At 46.1% G+C, this 18,478-nt stretch overlaps 2 protein-coding genes across 3 annotated transcripts in view; both read right to left on the bottom strand.

Moving 5' to 3' along the window:
* LOC100009818 (uncharacterized protein KIAA1671) overlaps nucleotides 1–18,478 on the bottom strand; it is a 267,176-nt gene that overhangs the window by 72,507 nt on the left and 176,191 nt on the right. The window lies entirely within an intron of this gene.
* Nucleotides 8,160–12,730, bottom strand: KIAA1671 (KIAA1671 ortholog). The gene is made up of 2 exons (XM_056821578.1): nucleotides 11,273–12,730; nucleotides 8,160–8,494 (listed from the first exon to the last, which is right to left on the bottom strand). The coding sequence occupies exons 1-2, from the start codon at nucleotides 11,555–11,557 to the stop codon at nucleotides 8,453–8,455; spliced, it is 327 nt and encodes a 108-aa protein (XP_056677556.1). The 5' UTR covers nucleotides 11,558–12,730; the 3' UTR covers nucleotides 8,160–8,452.

Raw genomic sequence — 18,478 nt, forward strand, 5'->3', positions numbered from 1 at the left:
CTGATATTCCCTGTTCTAGAGACTCCTGGAATTCCCATCATGCTTTCTAGCCTAGACTAAGAAGGATCTGCATCACCTTGAATCTACATCAGATCTGCCATCCACAATGTGTCATTAAGTTATTCTCAAACCTAGAAAGCACACCCAGCAATAGGATTCTTGGGCTTTCCCTAAGGGCGCATGAAAAGTCTTTCCTCTCCCTGAGTCACCCACAGAGCTGAAGCTTCTCTTCAGTGCTTAGGCTCTTGGACATTAGTGGGTCAGCCCTGGGGTTCTGGGAAATGGTTCTAGTCAACTGACACTACCAGGCTTGACCATTCCTAAAAAGGGTTCCTTTCTCTTCTCTTTTATCCTCTTCTCTTCTCCCCTCCCCTCCCTTCCCCTCTCCTCTCCTCTCCTCTCCTCTTCTCTTTTATCCTCTTCTCTTCTCTTCTCTTCTCTTCTCTTCTCTTCTCTTCTCTTCTCTTCTCTTCTCTTCTCTTCTCTTCTATACTCTTCTCTTCTCCCCTCCCCTCCCCTCCCCTCTCCTCTCCTCTCTTATCCTCTTCTCTTCTCTTCTCTTCTCTTCTCTTCTCTTCTCTTCTCTTCTCTTCTCTTCTCTTCTCTTCTCTTCTCTTCTCCTTTTCTTTTAAAACTCTAACCATCTGTCTTAGAATCAATACTGTGTATTGGTTCCAAAGCAGAAGAGTGTCATGGGGCTAGGCAGTGGGGGTTAAGTGACTTGCCCAGGGTCACCCAGCTAGGAAAAAAGGATTCATTTTCTAGAATCCCACATAGACAGGAAGAGTCCATCAAATACAGCCTCTTGTTTTGTGGATGAGGAGAAGACAAGCTTAAGGATCAATGCCCAGAACAAGACAACAAAGATCAAAGGATTATAGATTTAGAACTGAAAGAAACTTTAGAGAACCCAAATGTCATTTTTCAGATGAGGAAATTGAGACCTAAGGGAGTGAAAATAGTTGCCCAGAGATACTTAGCTAGTATGTCTCTGAGGTAGGATTCACATTCAGGTCCTCCTGACTCCAGGGCCAGTACTCTAACTCTGGAGAGTCTACCCACTCAATTGAGCTTTATCCATCCTTCACCTTTCCAAAGAGGGGTTCACACAAGAAAGGAAGTCCTGAAGAACTCTTGAGATATATATCCGAACACACACACACACACACACACACACACACACACACACACACACACACACAACTTCCTGATAAAGATCTCAATCTTCTATGAAAGGCAATATTTCTAGGAAGTGGGGAGCCAGTGGGTAGAGTACTGGCCCTCACACACTCTCTGCTTCAGGCAAACTGACCCATTTGTTGTTCCTATAAACAGCAGACCATCTTCCATCCTTGGAATAGTCTATCTCCACTCCCACCTCCTGCCTGGAATTCGCTCCCTCCTTATCTCTCCTCCCTAGGATCCCCTGATTCCTTCAAGGCTCAAAATCATTATTATGAACAACAATAAATAACTACTATTTACGTAGCTTCCTAAAATGTGTAATAAAGGGTCTTTAATGACAGACAGGAAGATCACAATCTTGATTCACTCAGAGCGCCATGCACCAGGGTACTATGGTCGGCCCTGTATATAGCATTAACAAAACATCCTTAACTTCTTCTTGGAATCAATACTAGGTATTGGTTCCAAGGTAGAATGGAAAAGGCTAGGCAATGAGAGTTAAGTGACTTGCCCAAGGTCACACAGCTAGGAAGTATCTGAAACCAAATTTGAACCCAAGACCTCCTATCTCTAGACCTGGCTTTCAATCCACTGAGACACCTAGCTGCCCCCTATAGAGCTTAAAAAAAAAAAAAACACCTTATTTTCCATCTTAGAATCAATACTATGTGTTGGTTCTAAAGCAGAAGAGTAGCAAGGGCTAGACAATGGGAGTTAAGTGACTTACCCTAGGAAGTGTCAGGCCAAATTTGAACTCAGGACCTCCCATTTCTTGGCCTGGCTCTCAATCCCCTGAGTCACCAAGCATTTTAAAGTTTGCAAAGCACTTTATAAATATCTCATTTGATAATCCTAACAAGTCTGGGAGGTAGGAGCCATTTTTATTGCTGGCACTCTAGCTGCCTCCAGTCTGGGATCATCATCCCCGTTTTGGCAAAGAAGCAAACTGAGGCTGAGAGAGAAGTAACTTGTCTAAGGTCACTCAGCTGGGAGGTAGGCAGAGTCAGAACCAGATCCCAGGTGTCCTGGATCACAGTCCAGGACTCTTCCATCTGTAGCACTGATGCCTGCTGGAAATCCCATCCTTGATTCTCAGTTCTGCCACTTACTAGTGATGTTGCTAAAGTCCCCTCCACCACCTCTTCTGGGTCTCTGTGATCTCCCCTGCAAAATAAGGGGGCTGGACCTGATGGCTCTTAAGAGTCCCTTCTAGCTCTAGAGCTATGATTCTCTCCGCTCTTCCCTGTACAAGCAAGTATACTTGGACCATGAAACATGTCTACTGCACATCCACAGTCTATATGGTGAGCGGGTCTCCTGCCTCCCAATCCCACTGGAAAAGAAGCCAAAGTCATCACCGCCATTTTAAGAAATGGACAAGGGGATGGGCCAAAACCATCAAGAAGATGAAATTGATCCATTGTCAATTTTAGTCTCCTCCTATCCACAGGGGAATGATCAGCCATGTTCCAGCCAAGTTTTAGAAACCATTCCTCAGTCTTTCAAGCATTTCTGATAAAAATCTCTGATTTATTAGCCTGGGCACTCCCTCTGATTCAATTCAATTTTACAAGCATTAATTAAGCATCCACCGAGTGCCAGGCATTGTTCTAGGGACTGAAGATATAAAGACAAAAAAGAAACAAACAGTCCCTAACCCAAGGAGTTTACAATCTACAAAAGGAACCAAATAGAGAAAGATAGGGAAATAATGAAATCTCTACAGAAATAATTACAAAGTGGTTTGAGGGTAGGAGGGTAAATGCAGGGATCAAGAAAAACCTGAGAGTCGGTGGCACTTGAACTGAGGCTTGATGGGAGCAAAAATGAGGGAGAAGCAGACATGGTGGCCAACCTGGGCAAAGGAGATTCCACTAATGCTCATTTCAATGTAAATGGTCTCCGTGTCCTGCCGTGGTAATAATTTCATTGCCCTTGATCCACAACAATCTAAAGGGATTTAGGAGGAAGAATGCTCTCCACATCCTGAGAAAGAACCGTGGGAGTAGAAACACAGAAGAAAAACATGACCATGTAATTCGATGGGTATATGATTGGGGACGTTGACTTTAAATACTGCAAATATTAATAATATGGAAATAGTTTTGAACAATGATATATGTATAACCCAGTGGAATTGCTGGTCAGCTCAGGGAGGCGGGAGGGAAAGACCATGAATCATGTAGCCATGGAAAAATATTCTAAATTAATTAATTAATCTAAAAAATAAAATAAGTTTCATTGCCCTGTAGCCAACCCCTGGTGATGAGTCTCTCTAAAATTGGCTGAGACACAGGTTGCGTGTTGAATGAATAAAAGACCAGAAGTCTTTTCTAGTTGACAGTTCCTGAAGCTTAAGCTCTGCTCCTATTGCTATCAAGGACTGCAAAAAATCATGATAGATCCAGTTGTGTGACCCTGGGCAAGTCACTTGACCCCCATTGCCTAGCCCTTACCACTCTTCTGCCTTGGAGCCAATACACAGTATTGACTCCAAGACAGAAGGTAAGGGTTTTATAAAAAAAAAAAAAATCATGATAGAATGTAAGCACCCTGAGGGCAGGAGTTATTTTGTTCCTCTCAGTATCCTAAGAGTTTAGAATGGTGCTTGGCACACAGTAGGTGCTCAATAAATGTTTATTGGTTGATGTTAGAATGTAAACTCATTGAGAGTGGGGGCTGTTTCTCATTTTTTGGTCTCTATATCCTCTGCCTACAGAGAACTGGAGTTTAATAAATACTACTGACTGGAAAGGGATGAGCATTTGAGAAAAATCTAATCAGGAGTTTATCTGATGGTAGCAATTAGACCGGAAGCCTCTAAATCACCAGAACATTCTAGATTTCAAGCCAGGAACATGAATTCTTGGAGTATTTTGCCTCAATCTTTCCACAGACCCAATTGTGAGTCCAGGAAAGGATCCTAAAGCCCCACTAATCCACCCTGGACCCAGACCTAGACCAGAATCTCCACTTCAACATGCCTGACAAGTGGTCATCTAGCCTCTGATTGAACACTTCCAAGGAAAGAAAGCTCATTACCTTCCTAGACAGCCCATTCTCCTTTGGGGTAGCTCTCTCCTCATTGAGTGGATCCTCTTGGCATTGGACCTAATTCCGACAACTTTCAACCTAGCCCAGAGACCTCCCTCATCTGCCCTCTACTTTTTTTCACCAGCTCCAGAGAAATGTTCATGCCACCTCTATTTGAACACTCCAGTGATGGGGATCTCACTCCCTCTGCAAACACAACCCATGCCATTTTTAGACACCTCCAACCGTTAGGAAGTTGAAATTTCAGCTCAGTCTGAGCCGAAATCTTCCTCCCCTGCAATTTCCACTCATTGGAGTGGGTGGAAGTTACCGGAGTGAGTCTTCCTGTCTGTCAGAAGCTGGCAAGCTTTCAAAGGCATCAGCCTGTGGGCTTTAGAATGCTCAGAAGACCCGGAATGAGGAAGTTCTCTGCAGGAGGACCCCACATATAGACCACACTCCACCCTATCCCCAGCTGCCCCCTCTCTGGAACTCACATTGTTGTTTATAATTTTCATATCACTGTATGTGTCCAGGGGGTCTATCCTGACAGAATGTAAGTTCCTTGAGGGCAGAAATGGTTTCATTTGTATCCTTCTCTCCTCCAGGGCAGGTGCTCAATAACTGCCAATTGACTGACCGGCTTCCCCATTGCCTAGCACAGTTCCTGGTATCCTTTAGGAGATTAATAAATGCTTATTGAATGGTTAACTTTTGTTTCCCATTTCTGGCATCTGTCTGATTACATTATTGGCTTAATTCTTTTTATAGATTAAATGGGTAGGTAGGTAGGCAGTACAAAAGGATAAGAGTCCCTGGGTCTGGAAGTTGGGAAGAACTGAGTTCAAATCTGGCTTCAGACACTCAGTTGCTAGGTGACCCTAGGCAAGTCATTTAACCTAGTTTTGGTCTCAGTTTCCTCACTTATAAGATGAGTTGGAGAAGGAAATGGCAAACCACTAAAATTATCTTTGACCAGAAAACCCCAAACAGGGTCATGAAGAGTTAAACACAACTAAAAAATGACTGAATGACAAAAAAGAGAGGGCCTAAGGAATTATGATGCACAAAGGAAAGTCAGAAGAATTGGAATATCTGCTAGAGAAGAAAAGACTCAGAGGAGCCATGAGAACTACTCTGATGAATCTGAAGGGCAAAATCACATGGAGAAGGAAATGAACACGTTCTCTTTGTCCTCACATGGTAGAACCATTTGTTGGCATCCCCTCCCCTATTCCACTGTAAGCTCCTTGAGGACGAGGGCTGTCTTTTGCCTTTTTGTATCCCCAGCACTTAGCACAGTGCCTAGCACAGAGTAAGTACTTAATAAATGTTTATTTTATTATTATTTGTTATTACTAAATCATCACTTAATTCAGTATTATTAAATCTAAGAAAAAGGCCTTTGAAGAATATACTCTGGTCCCAAAGCCGTGACTGATATGTTATGTTTACCTTGAATTGAAGTTCCAAAGAGACAGATTTAGGTTAAATAGCAGGGGAAACCTCCTTGCAAACAGGATTATTCAGAAGGGGAATGAGCTGCCTTGGGAAGAGCTAAGCCTTCTCCCCTCACATGCAAAGGAAGACTGGATGAGCCCTTTTTAAGTATGTGAGAGAGAGGACACTTGCTCAGCATTGGGTTAAACTAAATAACTCCGTCATCCCTTCCAACTCGAGCCCCCACCGGCATACCTGGTACATACATAGGCGGGGCTTACAAAATGCTAGAGGGATTGAATTCTGTAAACTTGAGACTGGGGGAGATGTAAGGACTTGCCTGGAGACACGCAATCAATAAGCCTCAATTAATCAATCAAGCCACAAATATTGTAAAGCTGCTGCCACATGCCAAGCCCTGTGCTGAGGGAACAAACCATTCCTGCCTTCCAGAAGCTAACAATCTACCAGGGCAACTGATATATATGGATGAGGTTGTTTGAGGGGAAAGGATTCAAGGCTGAGGGAGGTCATGAAAGGCTTCAAGACTCATAGTTAAGTTCTCTGATTTGAAATCAGTTCTGTGGGTGGCTCAGTGGATAGAGCAAGAATCAGGAAGACCCGAGTCCAAATTTGGCCTCAGCTACTTACATGTACTGTGTGACCCTGGCCAAGTCATTTAACCCTGTTGGCCTCGGCTTCCTCATCTGTAAGATGAGCTGAAGAAGGAAATGGTAAACCATTTCAGTATCTTTGCCAAGGAAAGCCCAAATGGGATTGCAATGAGTTGGAGATGACTGAAACCACTGAATAGCAGCCTCTCTTTTCATGGAAATGTCCTGCTTCTCTCGCTTGTATAAGCAGGAGGTGATATTAATATCCATTTTGCTGACTGATCAATCCAAAAGGACCTACGCCTTTGTAAGGTGTGTTCTGCAAACACGTCTCACCCAGCCCAATCAGAGCCTCTTCCTGCCTTTGTCCTTCCCTAGACAATATGTTTGTTTGAGTTTCTACTCAACTGTTGTTGTTTGGACATCGAGGTAGACACTGATTTCCTGGCTGAATAGGATGGGAGGGGGTGGGAAAGGTCCTCCCCAGACCTGGGGCAGCAGCTCCTCTAGCATCTCATGTCAGCACAAGCCTGTGTCAGATTTCTGAAGGGACATTTAAGGGCAATTAAGAGAAGGGACAGTTTTATCTGCTGTGTCCACATCACAGAGAAGCCCGAGGTGGTCAAAACTCCGCCAGCCTCAGCGATGAAATCGACTGGAGATGGAGGACGCTGCTTCAACCCTCTGCTGCACAGTAAATCATCTGTCGCCATGGAGAACTCAAGAATCCCAGAATTCTCGAATTCTAGAGTTCAAGCAATCCCCCTGCCCAGATTCCTCTAACTAAGGATTCCCAGGCAGAACCTCGGAACCCGTTTTGTTAGAATCCTAGAGTACAGGAATGTCCACATCCTAGATTTCTGCAATCCCCGAATCTTAGACCCACAGAATTTGGAAATTCCAGAGTTCTGGGATCCTAGAATCTCATCCTACACCAGGAAAGGGCCTTTAAATCAGAAATCGGAGCCTTGGAACGTGAAATGTCAGCAATAAAGGGGGCTTTAAAGATCATTTTATATAGTCTTTTCTGCTTTGTTTTTTTTTTTAATGAAGAAAGAGTTTAGATAAGGACCAGTTCCTGCCATCAGGAAGATCACAATTCACAAAAAAAGCATATGGCATATACTAATGGGGCATAGGGACAGCTAGGTGGTACAAGGAATAGAGGGCCAGGTCTGGAGTCAGGAAGATGCACTGTCCTGAGTTCAAATGTGACTTTTGGCACTTACTCGCTGGGCAAGTCACTTCAACCTATTTGCCTCAGTTTCCTCATCTATAAAATGAGCTGGAAAAGGAAATAGCAAACAACTCCAATATCTCTGCTAAGAAAATCTCAACCACAACTCATCTTCCTTAGTTCAGATTAAGTTGTGTGACCCTAGGCAAGTCACTTATCTCTGTTTGCTTCAATCTTTTCATCTGTAAATGAGCCGGAGAAGGAAATGGCAAACCACTCCAGTGTGTCTGCCAAGAACACCCCAAATGGAGCCATAAAGAGTCACATCAGAGTCCAGTTATGTCCCTTGACTAAACAACAATAACAACATCCTCATAATACAAGCTACATAAGAGGTCCAAAGGACTGCTCAAGATCTGAGTGAGAATCATGGAAAACTGAATTCAAGGGGGTAGAGACAAGACCAAAAGTCTTTCGAGGCATAGGACACCACACCAAACCACAGGCACAGGAAGTGGGCAACTTCCTCATTTTAAGGAGGAATATTGAGGATGAGCCCAGAGAGAGTAAATCGTTTTCCTAAAGACACACAGTGAGTTAGTTCATAGGGAAAAAAGTGGGAAGAAAAGCCAGGACTCTACGATGGGTGCCCTGACTCCCAGTTCAGGGCCCATTCTGTTACACAAGATTGGCTCCCAATAAAACAAATATTTACATTACGCCATTGACTAAGATGGGCGTATTTATTTGTCAGTCCACTGGGACCGCTGCCATTTTGCAAGGCCCCGTGCCATCCATGTGTCTAATGCAGTGCAGTGGGATGGGAAGAAGAAAGGGCTGGGGGCCAGGGTCCCGACCTCGACTCTGCTCCTTTCTTCACCTGGGCAACAAGCCATTTTAATCATCTCTGAGCCTTGGTTTCCTCCTCACAAAATGAGATCAGCCTGAAGAAGAAGCTCCTCTCTGTTTTCATTTCATCCCCCCAAAATGTAGAAAGGTTGGGCTAGTTGGCTCCCAGCATCCTTTTCAGCTCAAGGCCTGAGATCTTATAAGGATAAATGTTGAGAGAGGACATGGATTTGGAATCCGAAAGCCCTGCCCTGAGTTCAAATCATTTGCCAGACACTTGCAGTGTGACCACAGACAAATCTAGCTCATTCTTCATTTCGTCAGAGCTGTGTGGAACCCAAGCCGAACCCCACTGTCCAATCCTGCACTCATGCTTTTGTCTCTGGTCTTTAAATTCATTTCTCCACTCGGGCCCTGATTCTCTGAACTTGGGACTAAATACGAGCCTGGAGGCTCCCCAAAGTCTCCTGAATGCCAAATTGATATTTCCTCATTCTGGCCCAGGCCCAGGAGTAAGCAGAGCCTGGATTCTGACCCTCACGGCTGCCATTCATTGGCTCTCCCTTTCTAGGCCTTAGTTTAGCCCATCTTGAAAATTAAGGAGTTGGGCTAATTGGCTCTAAAAGGGTCCTTTTTCTAACCCTGATATTCCTCATTCTAAGGCCCGTCCCAGCCCTGACATCCCCTGGGCTAAAGCCCCTTCTAGCTCTGACATCCCCTGTGCTAAAGCCCCTTCTAGCTCTGACATCCCCTGTGCTAAAGCCCCTTCTAGCTCTGACATCCCCTGCGCTAAAGCCTCTTCTAGGTCTGACATCCCCTGTGCTAAAGCCCCTTCTAGGTCTGACATCCCCTGCACTAAAGCCCCTTCTAGGTCTGACATCCCCTCTAGGTCTGACATCCCCTGCACTAAAGCCCCTTCTAGGTCTGACATCCCCTCTAGGTCTGGCATTCCCTGTGCTAAGGCCCTTTTCAGTTTTGACATTTTGTGTTCTCAGGCTCTTCCCAGCTCTGACATCCTCTGTTCTGAGGCTTTTCCCAGTTCTGGCATTCCCTGTTCTGAGCTCCCTCCCAACTCTAACAGTCCAGGGTCAAGGGTCATCTCTGACTATGGAATTCCAACCAACAACCCTGGTTGCCTCAGTTTCCTCATCTGTAAAATGGGCTAGAGAAGGAAATGGCAAACCATTTCCTCCAAATGGGGTCAAGAGTTAGACATGACTGAAATGGCCAAACAAAAATGTGCCAGGCATCCTTTATGATATTTTATCTGATCCCCACAACAACCCTGGGAGGGAGGTGCTTTTACTATCCCATTTTACAATTGAGGAAGCTGAGGCAAACAGAGGTTAAAGTGACTTGCCCAGGGTCACATGGCTAGTGAGTATCTGAGGTCAGCTTTGAAATCAGGTCTTCCTGACTCTTCCAGTCAGACTCAAAGACAAAAGAATGAAATAGTGCCTAGCCAAGAGTGGATATTTAAAGGAGGAAAATGTCCTCCCCTCACCCCACTCCTAAAGGGCAGGCAGGGCCTCTAACTCTTTCTTTGTTTCTGTATCACCAGTGCCCAGGACACCGGAAGCACTTAATGGGTGCACAGCAAATAGAACTGGACCCAACTGGAGCCAGCCTTTTCTTTCCTAAAACCAAAGAATGATTCCAAGACACAGGCATCCCTAGGTTCTCCCCACTTCACCCAGGGCACGAAACAAGGCAGGAGTCAAGCTTCCTGTCTAGGAGCACAGACAGGAAGCTCATGCTAGTTATGGAGTGCTCTGGGTCATATCCTTGGGTGAGTAACTTTACTTTCTAGGCTTTTGATGTAGCACAGTGATAGAGTGCCATACTTGGAGCCAGGAGGACCTGGGCTCCCTTGAGTTCACTCAGCTATTTCCTAGCTGTATGGCCCTGGATAAGTCACTTAACTCACTCTCTAGAACTGATATTTAGAAGGTAAGGGTTTAAAAAATAAATAAGTAAAATTAAATTGCCATGGTCCCTTTGAGCTTGAAATCTATGATCCTGTGGACCATATGGCATTTGTATCGAAGAGAAACAGATCCTCTGCTTAGGCAGGGTTTAAACCAGAATTTATTAACATGAGGCCCATGAATTTGGGGTTTTTAAAAATAATATCCATTTTTAAACTCTTCTCTTTTCTCTCAGAATTGATACTATGTTTTGGTTCTAAGGCAGAAAACCAGTAAGGGCTATACAATGGAGGTTAAATGACTTGTCCAGGGTCACCCAGATAGGAAGAGTCTGAAGCCCCTTTTGAACCCAGGACCTTCTCATCTCTAGGAATGGCTCTCAATCTACTGAGCCTCCTCCAAGTTGCCTCCAGTTTTTTTTTATATTTTGATTTAATTTAAATGATAATTTGACATAATTAATAACATAATAACTCATTTAAATACGATTTCAATAACATTGTCCAATAGAATTGGTTACCTGTATTTTCTTTTATGCCTTTAAAAACATTACTTGGAGGAGTATCTTGGCTTCGCTAAACTAACTTGCAAAGAGGTCCATGATCTGGGTTTAAATCCATGTCAATTTCCTCCCTGGTACCAATGTCTGGTTAATTTCCATTCGGAAGTGAAATTGACTGTGCCTGCAAGCACAGGGGCCATTCAGCCTGTTCAGACTGCCCAAGGAAAGGGGAAGTGCTCAGTGTTTTCCTCATCAACTTCCTATTTTTTTTTTAATTTAAAACCCTCACCTTCCATCTTAGAATTAATACTGTGTATTGGTTCCAAGGCAGAAGAGCAGTAAGGGCTGAGCAATGGGGATTAAGTGACTTTCCCAGGGTCACACTCTTAAGAAGAGTCTGAGGTTAAATTTGAACCCATCTCCAGGCCTGACTCACTATCCACTGAGCCACCCAGCTGCCCCCTAACTCTCTGAGAAGTAGCCGCTGCCCCAAGGTTTGGGAACTATAGGTTTCAGTTGTCTCTGGGAGGAAGGAAAAGCTTACGAGGTCGGGGGGCTCTGAGCTGGCCTGCCTCTTCCTTAGCGAAGAGAATCTTTGTTGGCTGCGGACAGAAAACCTTCGGAAGGACTCCCGACTTCGGGATGCAAAGTGTCGGAAGGAAGCCGTCCGCTTGAAGGGGGTCCTGCCGGGCCCCTCGCCGCTAGTCCTCTCGTGGGCCACAGCCGTGGTCACCAAGTTCAGTGCCTCCTGGAAGGAGCGCCTCACGGTCCCCATCCACTGGGTCATGTGGCTCTGGGCCACAGTGAGTTTGTCTCCCAGGTAATCCATGGGGACGGAGGGGAAGCGGAGGGCAAAAAATTATAAACGGGTGCGCAGCCAGTGCCCCACCTCCCTGCTTCCCTCGCGTGACGCTCGCTCTCCCCTCCTTCTTCGTGGCTTTTGTCTTTCTCCAAGGAAGTCAAGACCTACAGGGGTCTTCGAGAAAGTCTCAAAATAAATCCAGGAGCTATAGAGAAGGCAACCGGCAAAGAAGGTCCCTGAAGGGCTCGGGCAGCATCGCCCCCAGGTTACAGAGTCAGCATGTTCTCCGATTTCCAAAGCCCCAGAGGCTGCTGGAAGAAGGGAGCTGAGACGTGTGGCTGCCTCTCCGGAGGGGCAGGGGATCCGGGCTCAAGCTGCTGCTATCATTCCTCAACATGACAGTGGCCTGAGAGCTGAGATTTCCCAGTGCCTGCTCACTTGCTCCTGAGCCCACAGGTAAAAGGAACACTGTCTGCCTACCTGTGCTGCCCCCGTGAGTCCGTAAGCTGCTGGTCGGAGCTCATGTTCCAGGGGCCAGGAGAGGGGAGGAGCAGGTCCGGTATGCAAGCCAAAGTTCCAGCGGCGGCGGCAGGCAGAGGCCCCCAAGATCCTTTCCCTGGAATGTCTCCACAAGTGCTCAGCCGGAGCCTGCTTCTTCCCCAGGGAGACCACCCCAGCGCCTGTCGTCCGGGAGACTGGATCTCACCGGGTCCTTCCCTGACTCCAACAGCAGTTCATTTCCGGAGGCAGAGCAGTCCCTGAGGGACTTGGGCAGCAGCAGGGAGCCGGACGGGGAGGGGACAGCTCCTCGGGGCCCAACGGTGTCCTGGATGACATCAGACTCTGGGCTCGGAGAGGGGCTTCATGACTGAGGAATGCAGAGGGGACGGGAAGCAGGCGGCTCCCTTCTCCGCCTGCCTGGGAGTTTCAAGACACTCCTCAGTGTGGCTCTTTCCCAGCACCCTCTTCTCTCACCCACCCTGAAGAGGATCCCTGGTAGCGAGGCAGCCAGAGATTTATTCCCAGACATGCATGCATAGCTAAGAGGGAAATACATACAGAAAGCTCTCTGGCAGTCTCGACATGAAAATCTTTGGCATTTTCCCTGAATATCTGGCAGCTGGGGAGAGGCTTAGAGCTGCTACCTCTCCTGCTTTAAAAATCGGCTCCCTCATTCCTTTCCTGTCCTCTCCTCCCTCCCCCCTCCCTCCCTCCCTCCCTCCCTCCCCTTCCTCCTCCTCCTCCTCCTCCTCCTCCTACTCAGGAGAAAACAATGAACTAGGTGAAACAGCACACAGGCAGCAGAGGTCTGCCTGGGGAAGGAAGGATCCTGGCTGGCCTTTATTGCTGCACAGGCAAAGGTTGCTATGGCAACTCCAGGGAGCAGCATCTGCCGGCTGCCTGGGCAGGCAGGAGTTGAACTGAGAGATTGCAATGATTCATAGTTTGCACAGATCACATGGGCTCAGCCCCAATCCATTTTAACCCTTCTTTGCAGGGGCTGGCCACTGAGCTACCTGAGCCGGCAGAAGGGGAGGGCAGAGGGAGAACCCCGGACGGGCTGTGTTCTGCTGGAACAGAGGAAAAAGGAGGACATCATGGCTGGGAGGGGCCTTAGAACAGGGGATGGCAGAGTTCAAAAGAACCTGAAATATAGAACAGCAGAGCTGGGAGGAATCTTAGGGACAGGATCTAAGAGCTAGAAGGGCCCTTAGAACATGGAGTGTCAGTGCTAGAGGAGACCTTAGGACAGGGAATGTCAGAGCTAGAAGGGGAAGGGCTTAGAACAGGGAAGAGCAGAACTGAGAAGAACCCTAAAACACAGAACACCAAAGCCCAGAGGAATCTTAGGACAGGATCTAAGAGCTAGGAGGCACCTTAGAATATGGCATGTCAGAGCTAGAGAAGACCCTAGAAAAGGGAATGTCAGAGCTAGAAGGGGAAGGGCTTAGAACAGGGAAGAACCTTAAAACACAGAACACCAAAGCCCAGAGGAATCTTAGGATAGAATCCACGAGCTTGAAGGGGCTTTAGACCAAAGAGTATCAGAGCTAAAGGAAAACTTAGAATAAGGAATGTCAGAACCAGAAGAGGGGGGAGGGCTTAGAACAGGGAAGAGCAGAACTGAGAAGAACCCTAAAATACAGAACACCAAAGCCCAGAGGAATCATAGGGACAGGATCTAAGAGCTAGGAGGCACCTTAGAACATGGAGTGTCAGCGCTAGAGGAGACCTTAGGACAGGGAATGTCAGAGCTAGAAGGGGAAGGGCTTAGAACAGGGAAGAGCAGAACTGAGAAGAACCCTAAAACACAGAACACCAAAGCCCAGAGGAATCTTAGGACAGGATCTAAGAGCTAGGAGGCACCTTAGAATATGGCATGTCAGAGCTAGAGAAGACCCTAGAAAAGGGAATGTCAGAGCTAGAAGGGGAAGGGCTTAGAACAGGGAAGAACCTTAAAACACAGAACACCAAAGCCCAGAGGAATCTTAGGATAGAATCCACGAGCTTGAAGGGGCTTTAGACCAAAGAGTATCAGAGCTAAAGGAAAACTTAGAATAAGGAATGTCAGAACCAGAAGAGGGGGGAGGGCTTAGAACAGGGAAGAGCAGAACTGAGAAGAACCCTAAAATACAGAACACCAAAGCCCAGAGGAATCATAGGGACAGGATCTAAGAGCTAGGAGGCACCTTAGAACATGGAGTGTCAGCGCTAGAGGAGACCTTAGGACAGGGAATGTCAGAGCTAGAAGGGGAAGGGCTTAGAACAGGGAAGAGCAGAACTGAGAAGAACCCTAAAACACAGAACACCAAAGCCCAGAGGAATCTTAGGACAGGATCTAAGAGCTAGGAGGCACCTTAGAATATGGCATGTCAGAGCTAGAGAAGACCCTAGAAAAGGGAATGTCAGAGCTAGAAGGGGAAGGGCTTAGAACAGGGAAGAACCTTAAAACACAGAACACCAAAGCCCAGAGGAATCTTAGGATAGAATCCACGAGCTTGAAGGGGCTTTAGACCAAAGAGTATCAGAGCTAAAGGAAAACTTAGAATAAGGAATGTCAGAACCAGAAGAGGGGGGAGGGCTTAGAACAGGGAATAGCAGAACTGAGAAGAACCCTAAAATACAGAACACCAAAGCCCAGAGGAATCATAGGGACAGGATCTAAGAGCTAGGAGGCACCTTAGAACATGGAGTGTCAGCGCTAGAGGAGACCTTAGGACAGGGAATGTCAGAGCTAGAAGGGGAAGGGCTTAGAACAGGGAAGAGCAGAACTGAGAAGAACCCTAAAACACAGAACACCAAAGCCCAGAGGAATCTTAGGACAGGATCTAAGAGCTAGGAGGCACCTTAGAATATGGCATGTCAGAGCTAGAGAAGACCCTAGAAAAGGGAATGTCAGAGCTAGAAGGGGAAGGGCTTAGAACAGGGAAGAACCTTAAAACACAGAACACCAAAGCCCAGAGGAATCTTAGGATAGAATCCACAAGCTTGAAGGGGCTTTAGACCAAAGAGTATCAGAGCTAAAGGAAAACTTAGAATAAGGAATGTCAGAACCAGAAGAGGGGGGAGGGCTTAGAACAGGGAATAGCAGAACTGAGAAGAACCCTAAAATACAGAACACCAAAGCCCAGAGGAATCATAGGGACAGGATCTAAGAGCTAGGAGGCACCTTAGAACATGGAGTGTCAGTGCTAGAGGAGACCTTAGGACAGGAAATGTCAGAGCTGGAATAAACCCTAAAACAGAACAGCAGAGCTGGAAGGAATCTTAGGACAAGGTCTAAGAGTTTGAATGGATCTTAGAACACACCCAGTGTCAGAGCTAGAAGGAAGGGGCAGCTTAGAACAGGGAAGGCACTGGAAGTATAAATATTAAGAAATAATTTTGCCCTAATGGAGTTTACACTCAAAAATGTATAGAAAAGCCTCCTGACCAATTTAGGTTCTAGGCAAAATTAGAATGGAGGTTCCCCCTCACTGGAAGTCTTTCAGTCAAGGCTGGATGATCCCTCTTCAGGGACATTGTAGGCTGGAAACCCCTTCAGGGCAGGAACCCTCCATGTTCATCTCTGGGACCCCAATGCAGAGCGCAGTGTTTTTTGTTCACCATAGGCATTTACATTGAACTGAATGGTAACAAGGATCCCTGGGATCATAAGATGGGCCCTCAGAAGCCCTCCAAACCAATTTCCCTATTTTACAGATGAGGAAACTGAGGCACAAAAAATTAACTGGTTTACTATCCAAGTAATATACATAATACCTGCAAGTGACAAGGTAAGTAGGCGAGATGCCCTTTGAGGCATAATCTAACTTGAAATTTTGTGATGCTGAAACAATGATAACAATAATGGCTGGTATTTATAGTTTATTTTTATTTTATGCCAGGCACTGTGCTAAGTGCTTTATAATTCTCATATCACTTGATCCTCATAATAACCCTGGGAGATATATGCTATTATCTCCATTTCACATATGGGGAAACTGAGGCAAACAGAAGTTACTTACCCAGGGTTACAATGCTAAGTGTCTGGGGCTGACTAACAATAACAATGACGATAATAGTGATAACTAACATTTCTATGGCACTATGCTAAGTGCTTTATTATTATTATTTCATTTAGTCTTCATAGCAAACTGGCAAAATATGTGCTATTATTCCAGTTTTATAGATGAGAAGACTGAGGTGGACAGAGGCAAAGTGACTTGTTCAGGACCATACAACTATAAAGGATCAGAGGCAGAATTGGAACTCAGGTCTTCCTGATTCCAGGTCTGGTGCTCTCTTCATCACAACACCCAGCTAGCCCAACTTAATACCTGCTGAGGGAATGAGACTCATCCAAGGTCACACAACTAATTTATGTCAGAGTTAGGACTAGAACACAGGTTCCTGATTTCCAATTCAGTGCTCTTCTTCCTCCTCCTCCTTCTCTTCCTCCTCCTCCTCCTCCTCTTCCTCCTCCTCCTCCTCCTCCTCCTCCCTCTTCCCCATTCCCATGTTAATAGGGAGAAGGGTTGCACCCCCAAACAATAAGGAACTCCTGCCTTATCTCGTGAAACCAGATCATTTGTTTACAAGCCCAAGCTAGGATTAGGGGACTATCTCTACACGCCCCAAAACCTCATTATTATTATTGCTCATTCCCTGTAAACTGATGTAAGCGGCCCTTAATTAACCTCCAAAACAATGGTATCTGGAACAGAAATCTTTCACAAACCAGCCAAAATTCAGTCTGCCTCCCTTATCTTATGTCTCCTGTTAGCACAGTTGGAAGGTCACATTTTCCACTCCAGGAGTGGATGGCTCCTTGTTCCCAGGGAAGACAGAAGGCAAGGATTCCCATCTGTGGCCCTGAAGATCCAGCCACTGAAGCGGGAGTAGTCAATGACGGCTCCCACTGAAACAGGGAGAAAGATTTGCTAAGCAGGTCCCTTTTTGGGCCAACCAGCTTTGCCAGTCAACTTGCACACATCCTCTCTCCCTCTGTCCCTCTATGCTTCTCTCTCTCTCTCTCTCTCTCTCTCTCTCTCTCTCTCTCTCTCTCTCTCTGTCTGTCTCTCCCTCTCCCCCTCTCTCTGTCTCTGTCTCTCTGTCTCCGTCTCCCCCCCTCTCTGTCTCTCTCTGTCTCTCCCTCTTTCCCCCCCTCTCTCTGTCTCTCCCCCCTCTGTCTCTCTCTCTGTCTCTCTGTCTCTGTCTCTGTCTTTCTCTCTCTTTCTCTCTCTCTGTCTCTCTGTCTCTCTCTCTCTCTCTCTGTCTCTGTCTCTCTCTCTCTCTCCCCTTCCTCCCTCTCTTCCCCTACCCCACCCAGGGCTGTACCTTAATCACTATTGGGAAACAGAGGCCTGGATTTGCACAGTATATTTTTTTCTAAGATGTAGCTGCTTTGGGCAATTTAATTACTGAAGCCAAGGTCTAGAAACAAAGCTAGAACATAGAAAAGACCCTAGAACACAGACCATCAGAGTGGGGCATAGTCTTAGAACCAAGAATGTCAGAGAGAGGTTTGCAAAGCACTTAATAAAAATTAATCCTCACAATAACTCTGGGAAGCAGGGGCTATTATTATCATTTTCACTTTACAGATGATGACATTGAGGCAAACAGAGGCGAAGTGACTTGTCCAGGGTCACATAGCTAGGAAGTGTCTGAGGCAGGATTTGAACCCCCAATCCAGCATTAAGGCACCTAGCTGCCTATGCTGGTTATTATTATTAACACTTCCATGGTGCTTTCAGGTGTGTCAAGTGATCTCCACAGTTATCTCATTTGACCCTCCCAATCACTCTTAGAGATAAGTGCTAGGATTATCTCCTCTTTACAAACAAGGAAACTGAGGAAGAGAGAAATTAAATGAGTTGGCCAGGATCACACACAGGGTCTGAGATGGTATTTGAATTCTCTCCCTGATTCTTCAGGCCAGGGCTCTACCCAGAGAGCTGTGCTGCCTCAGAGAAATAAAACTAGAAGGGCCTTCAGAGCTCAGGTAGTCCAACCATCCTCCTTTTATAGAGCTGGAAACCAAGGAAACAGAATAATCTGATCCAGGTCATCCAGGCAGAAAAGTACCAGAGAAGGGATTCAAACTCAGGACCTCGGAGCCCAGAGTCATGGTTTGTTGGTTTTGTTTTTAATTTTATTTTAATTTCTTTTTTTGGTTCTTTTGGGAAGAGAGCACTGACGATGCTGGAAGATTCAAAATGAGGGCATTGTCAGTGGAATCTCCAACATCCGGACCCCAAGAGATGGAAAAACCAGGAGAGATCCCACGGGATCTCTTCTCTACGGAACGTAAGCAAGAAAAGCCTTCTACCCATTTCCCTACGGTTTTTATGATACTTCGGGGAGCTTTAAGGCCTTGGAGAGCTACCTCGTAGTAAGCCTGTCTAAGATAGCTCCAACAGAACCCAGGTTTGTGGATCTATCAGAAGGTATTGTTCAAGGGGC

This window comes from Monodelphis domestica, chromosome 3, assembly GCF_027887165.1.
Source record: "Monodelphis domestica isolate mMonDom1 chromosome 3, mMonDom1.pri, whole genome shotgun sequence".
NCBI lineage: Eukaryota > Metazoa > Chordata > Mammalia > Didelphimorphia > Didelphidae > Monodelphis > Monodelphis domestica.

What these genes read in the sequence shown, in the direction of transcription:
- KIAA1671 (XM_056821578.1), bottom strand. Translation starts at nt 11,557, where the DNA reads ATGGATTACCTGGGAGACAAACTCACTGTGGCCCAGAGCCACATGACC. An exon ending in GCTCAGAGCCCCCCGACCTC is followed by an intron (nt 8,495 to 11,272) that starts GTAAGCTTTTCC and finishes TATCCTTATAAG; the next exon opens with ATCTCAGGCCTTGAGCTGAA.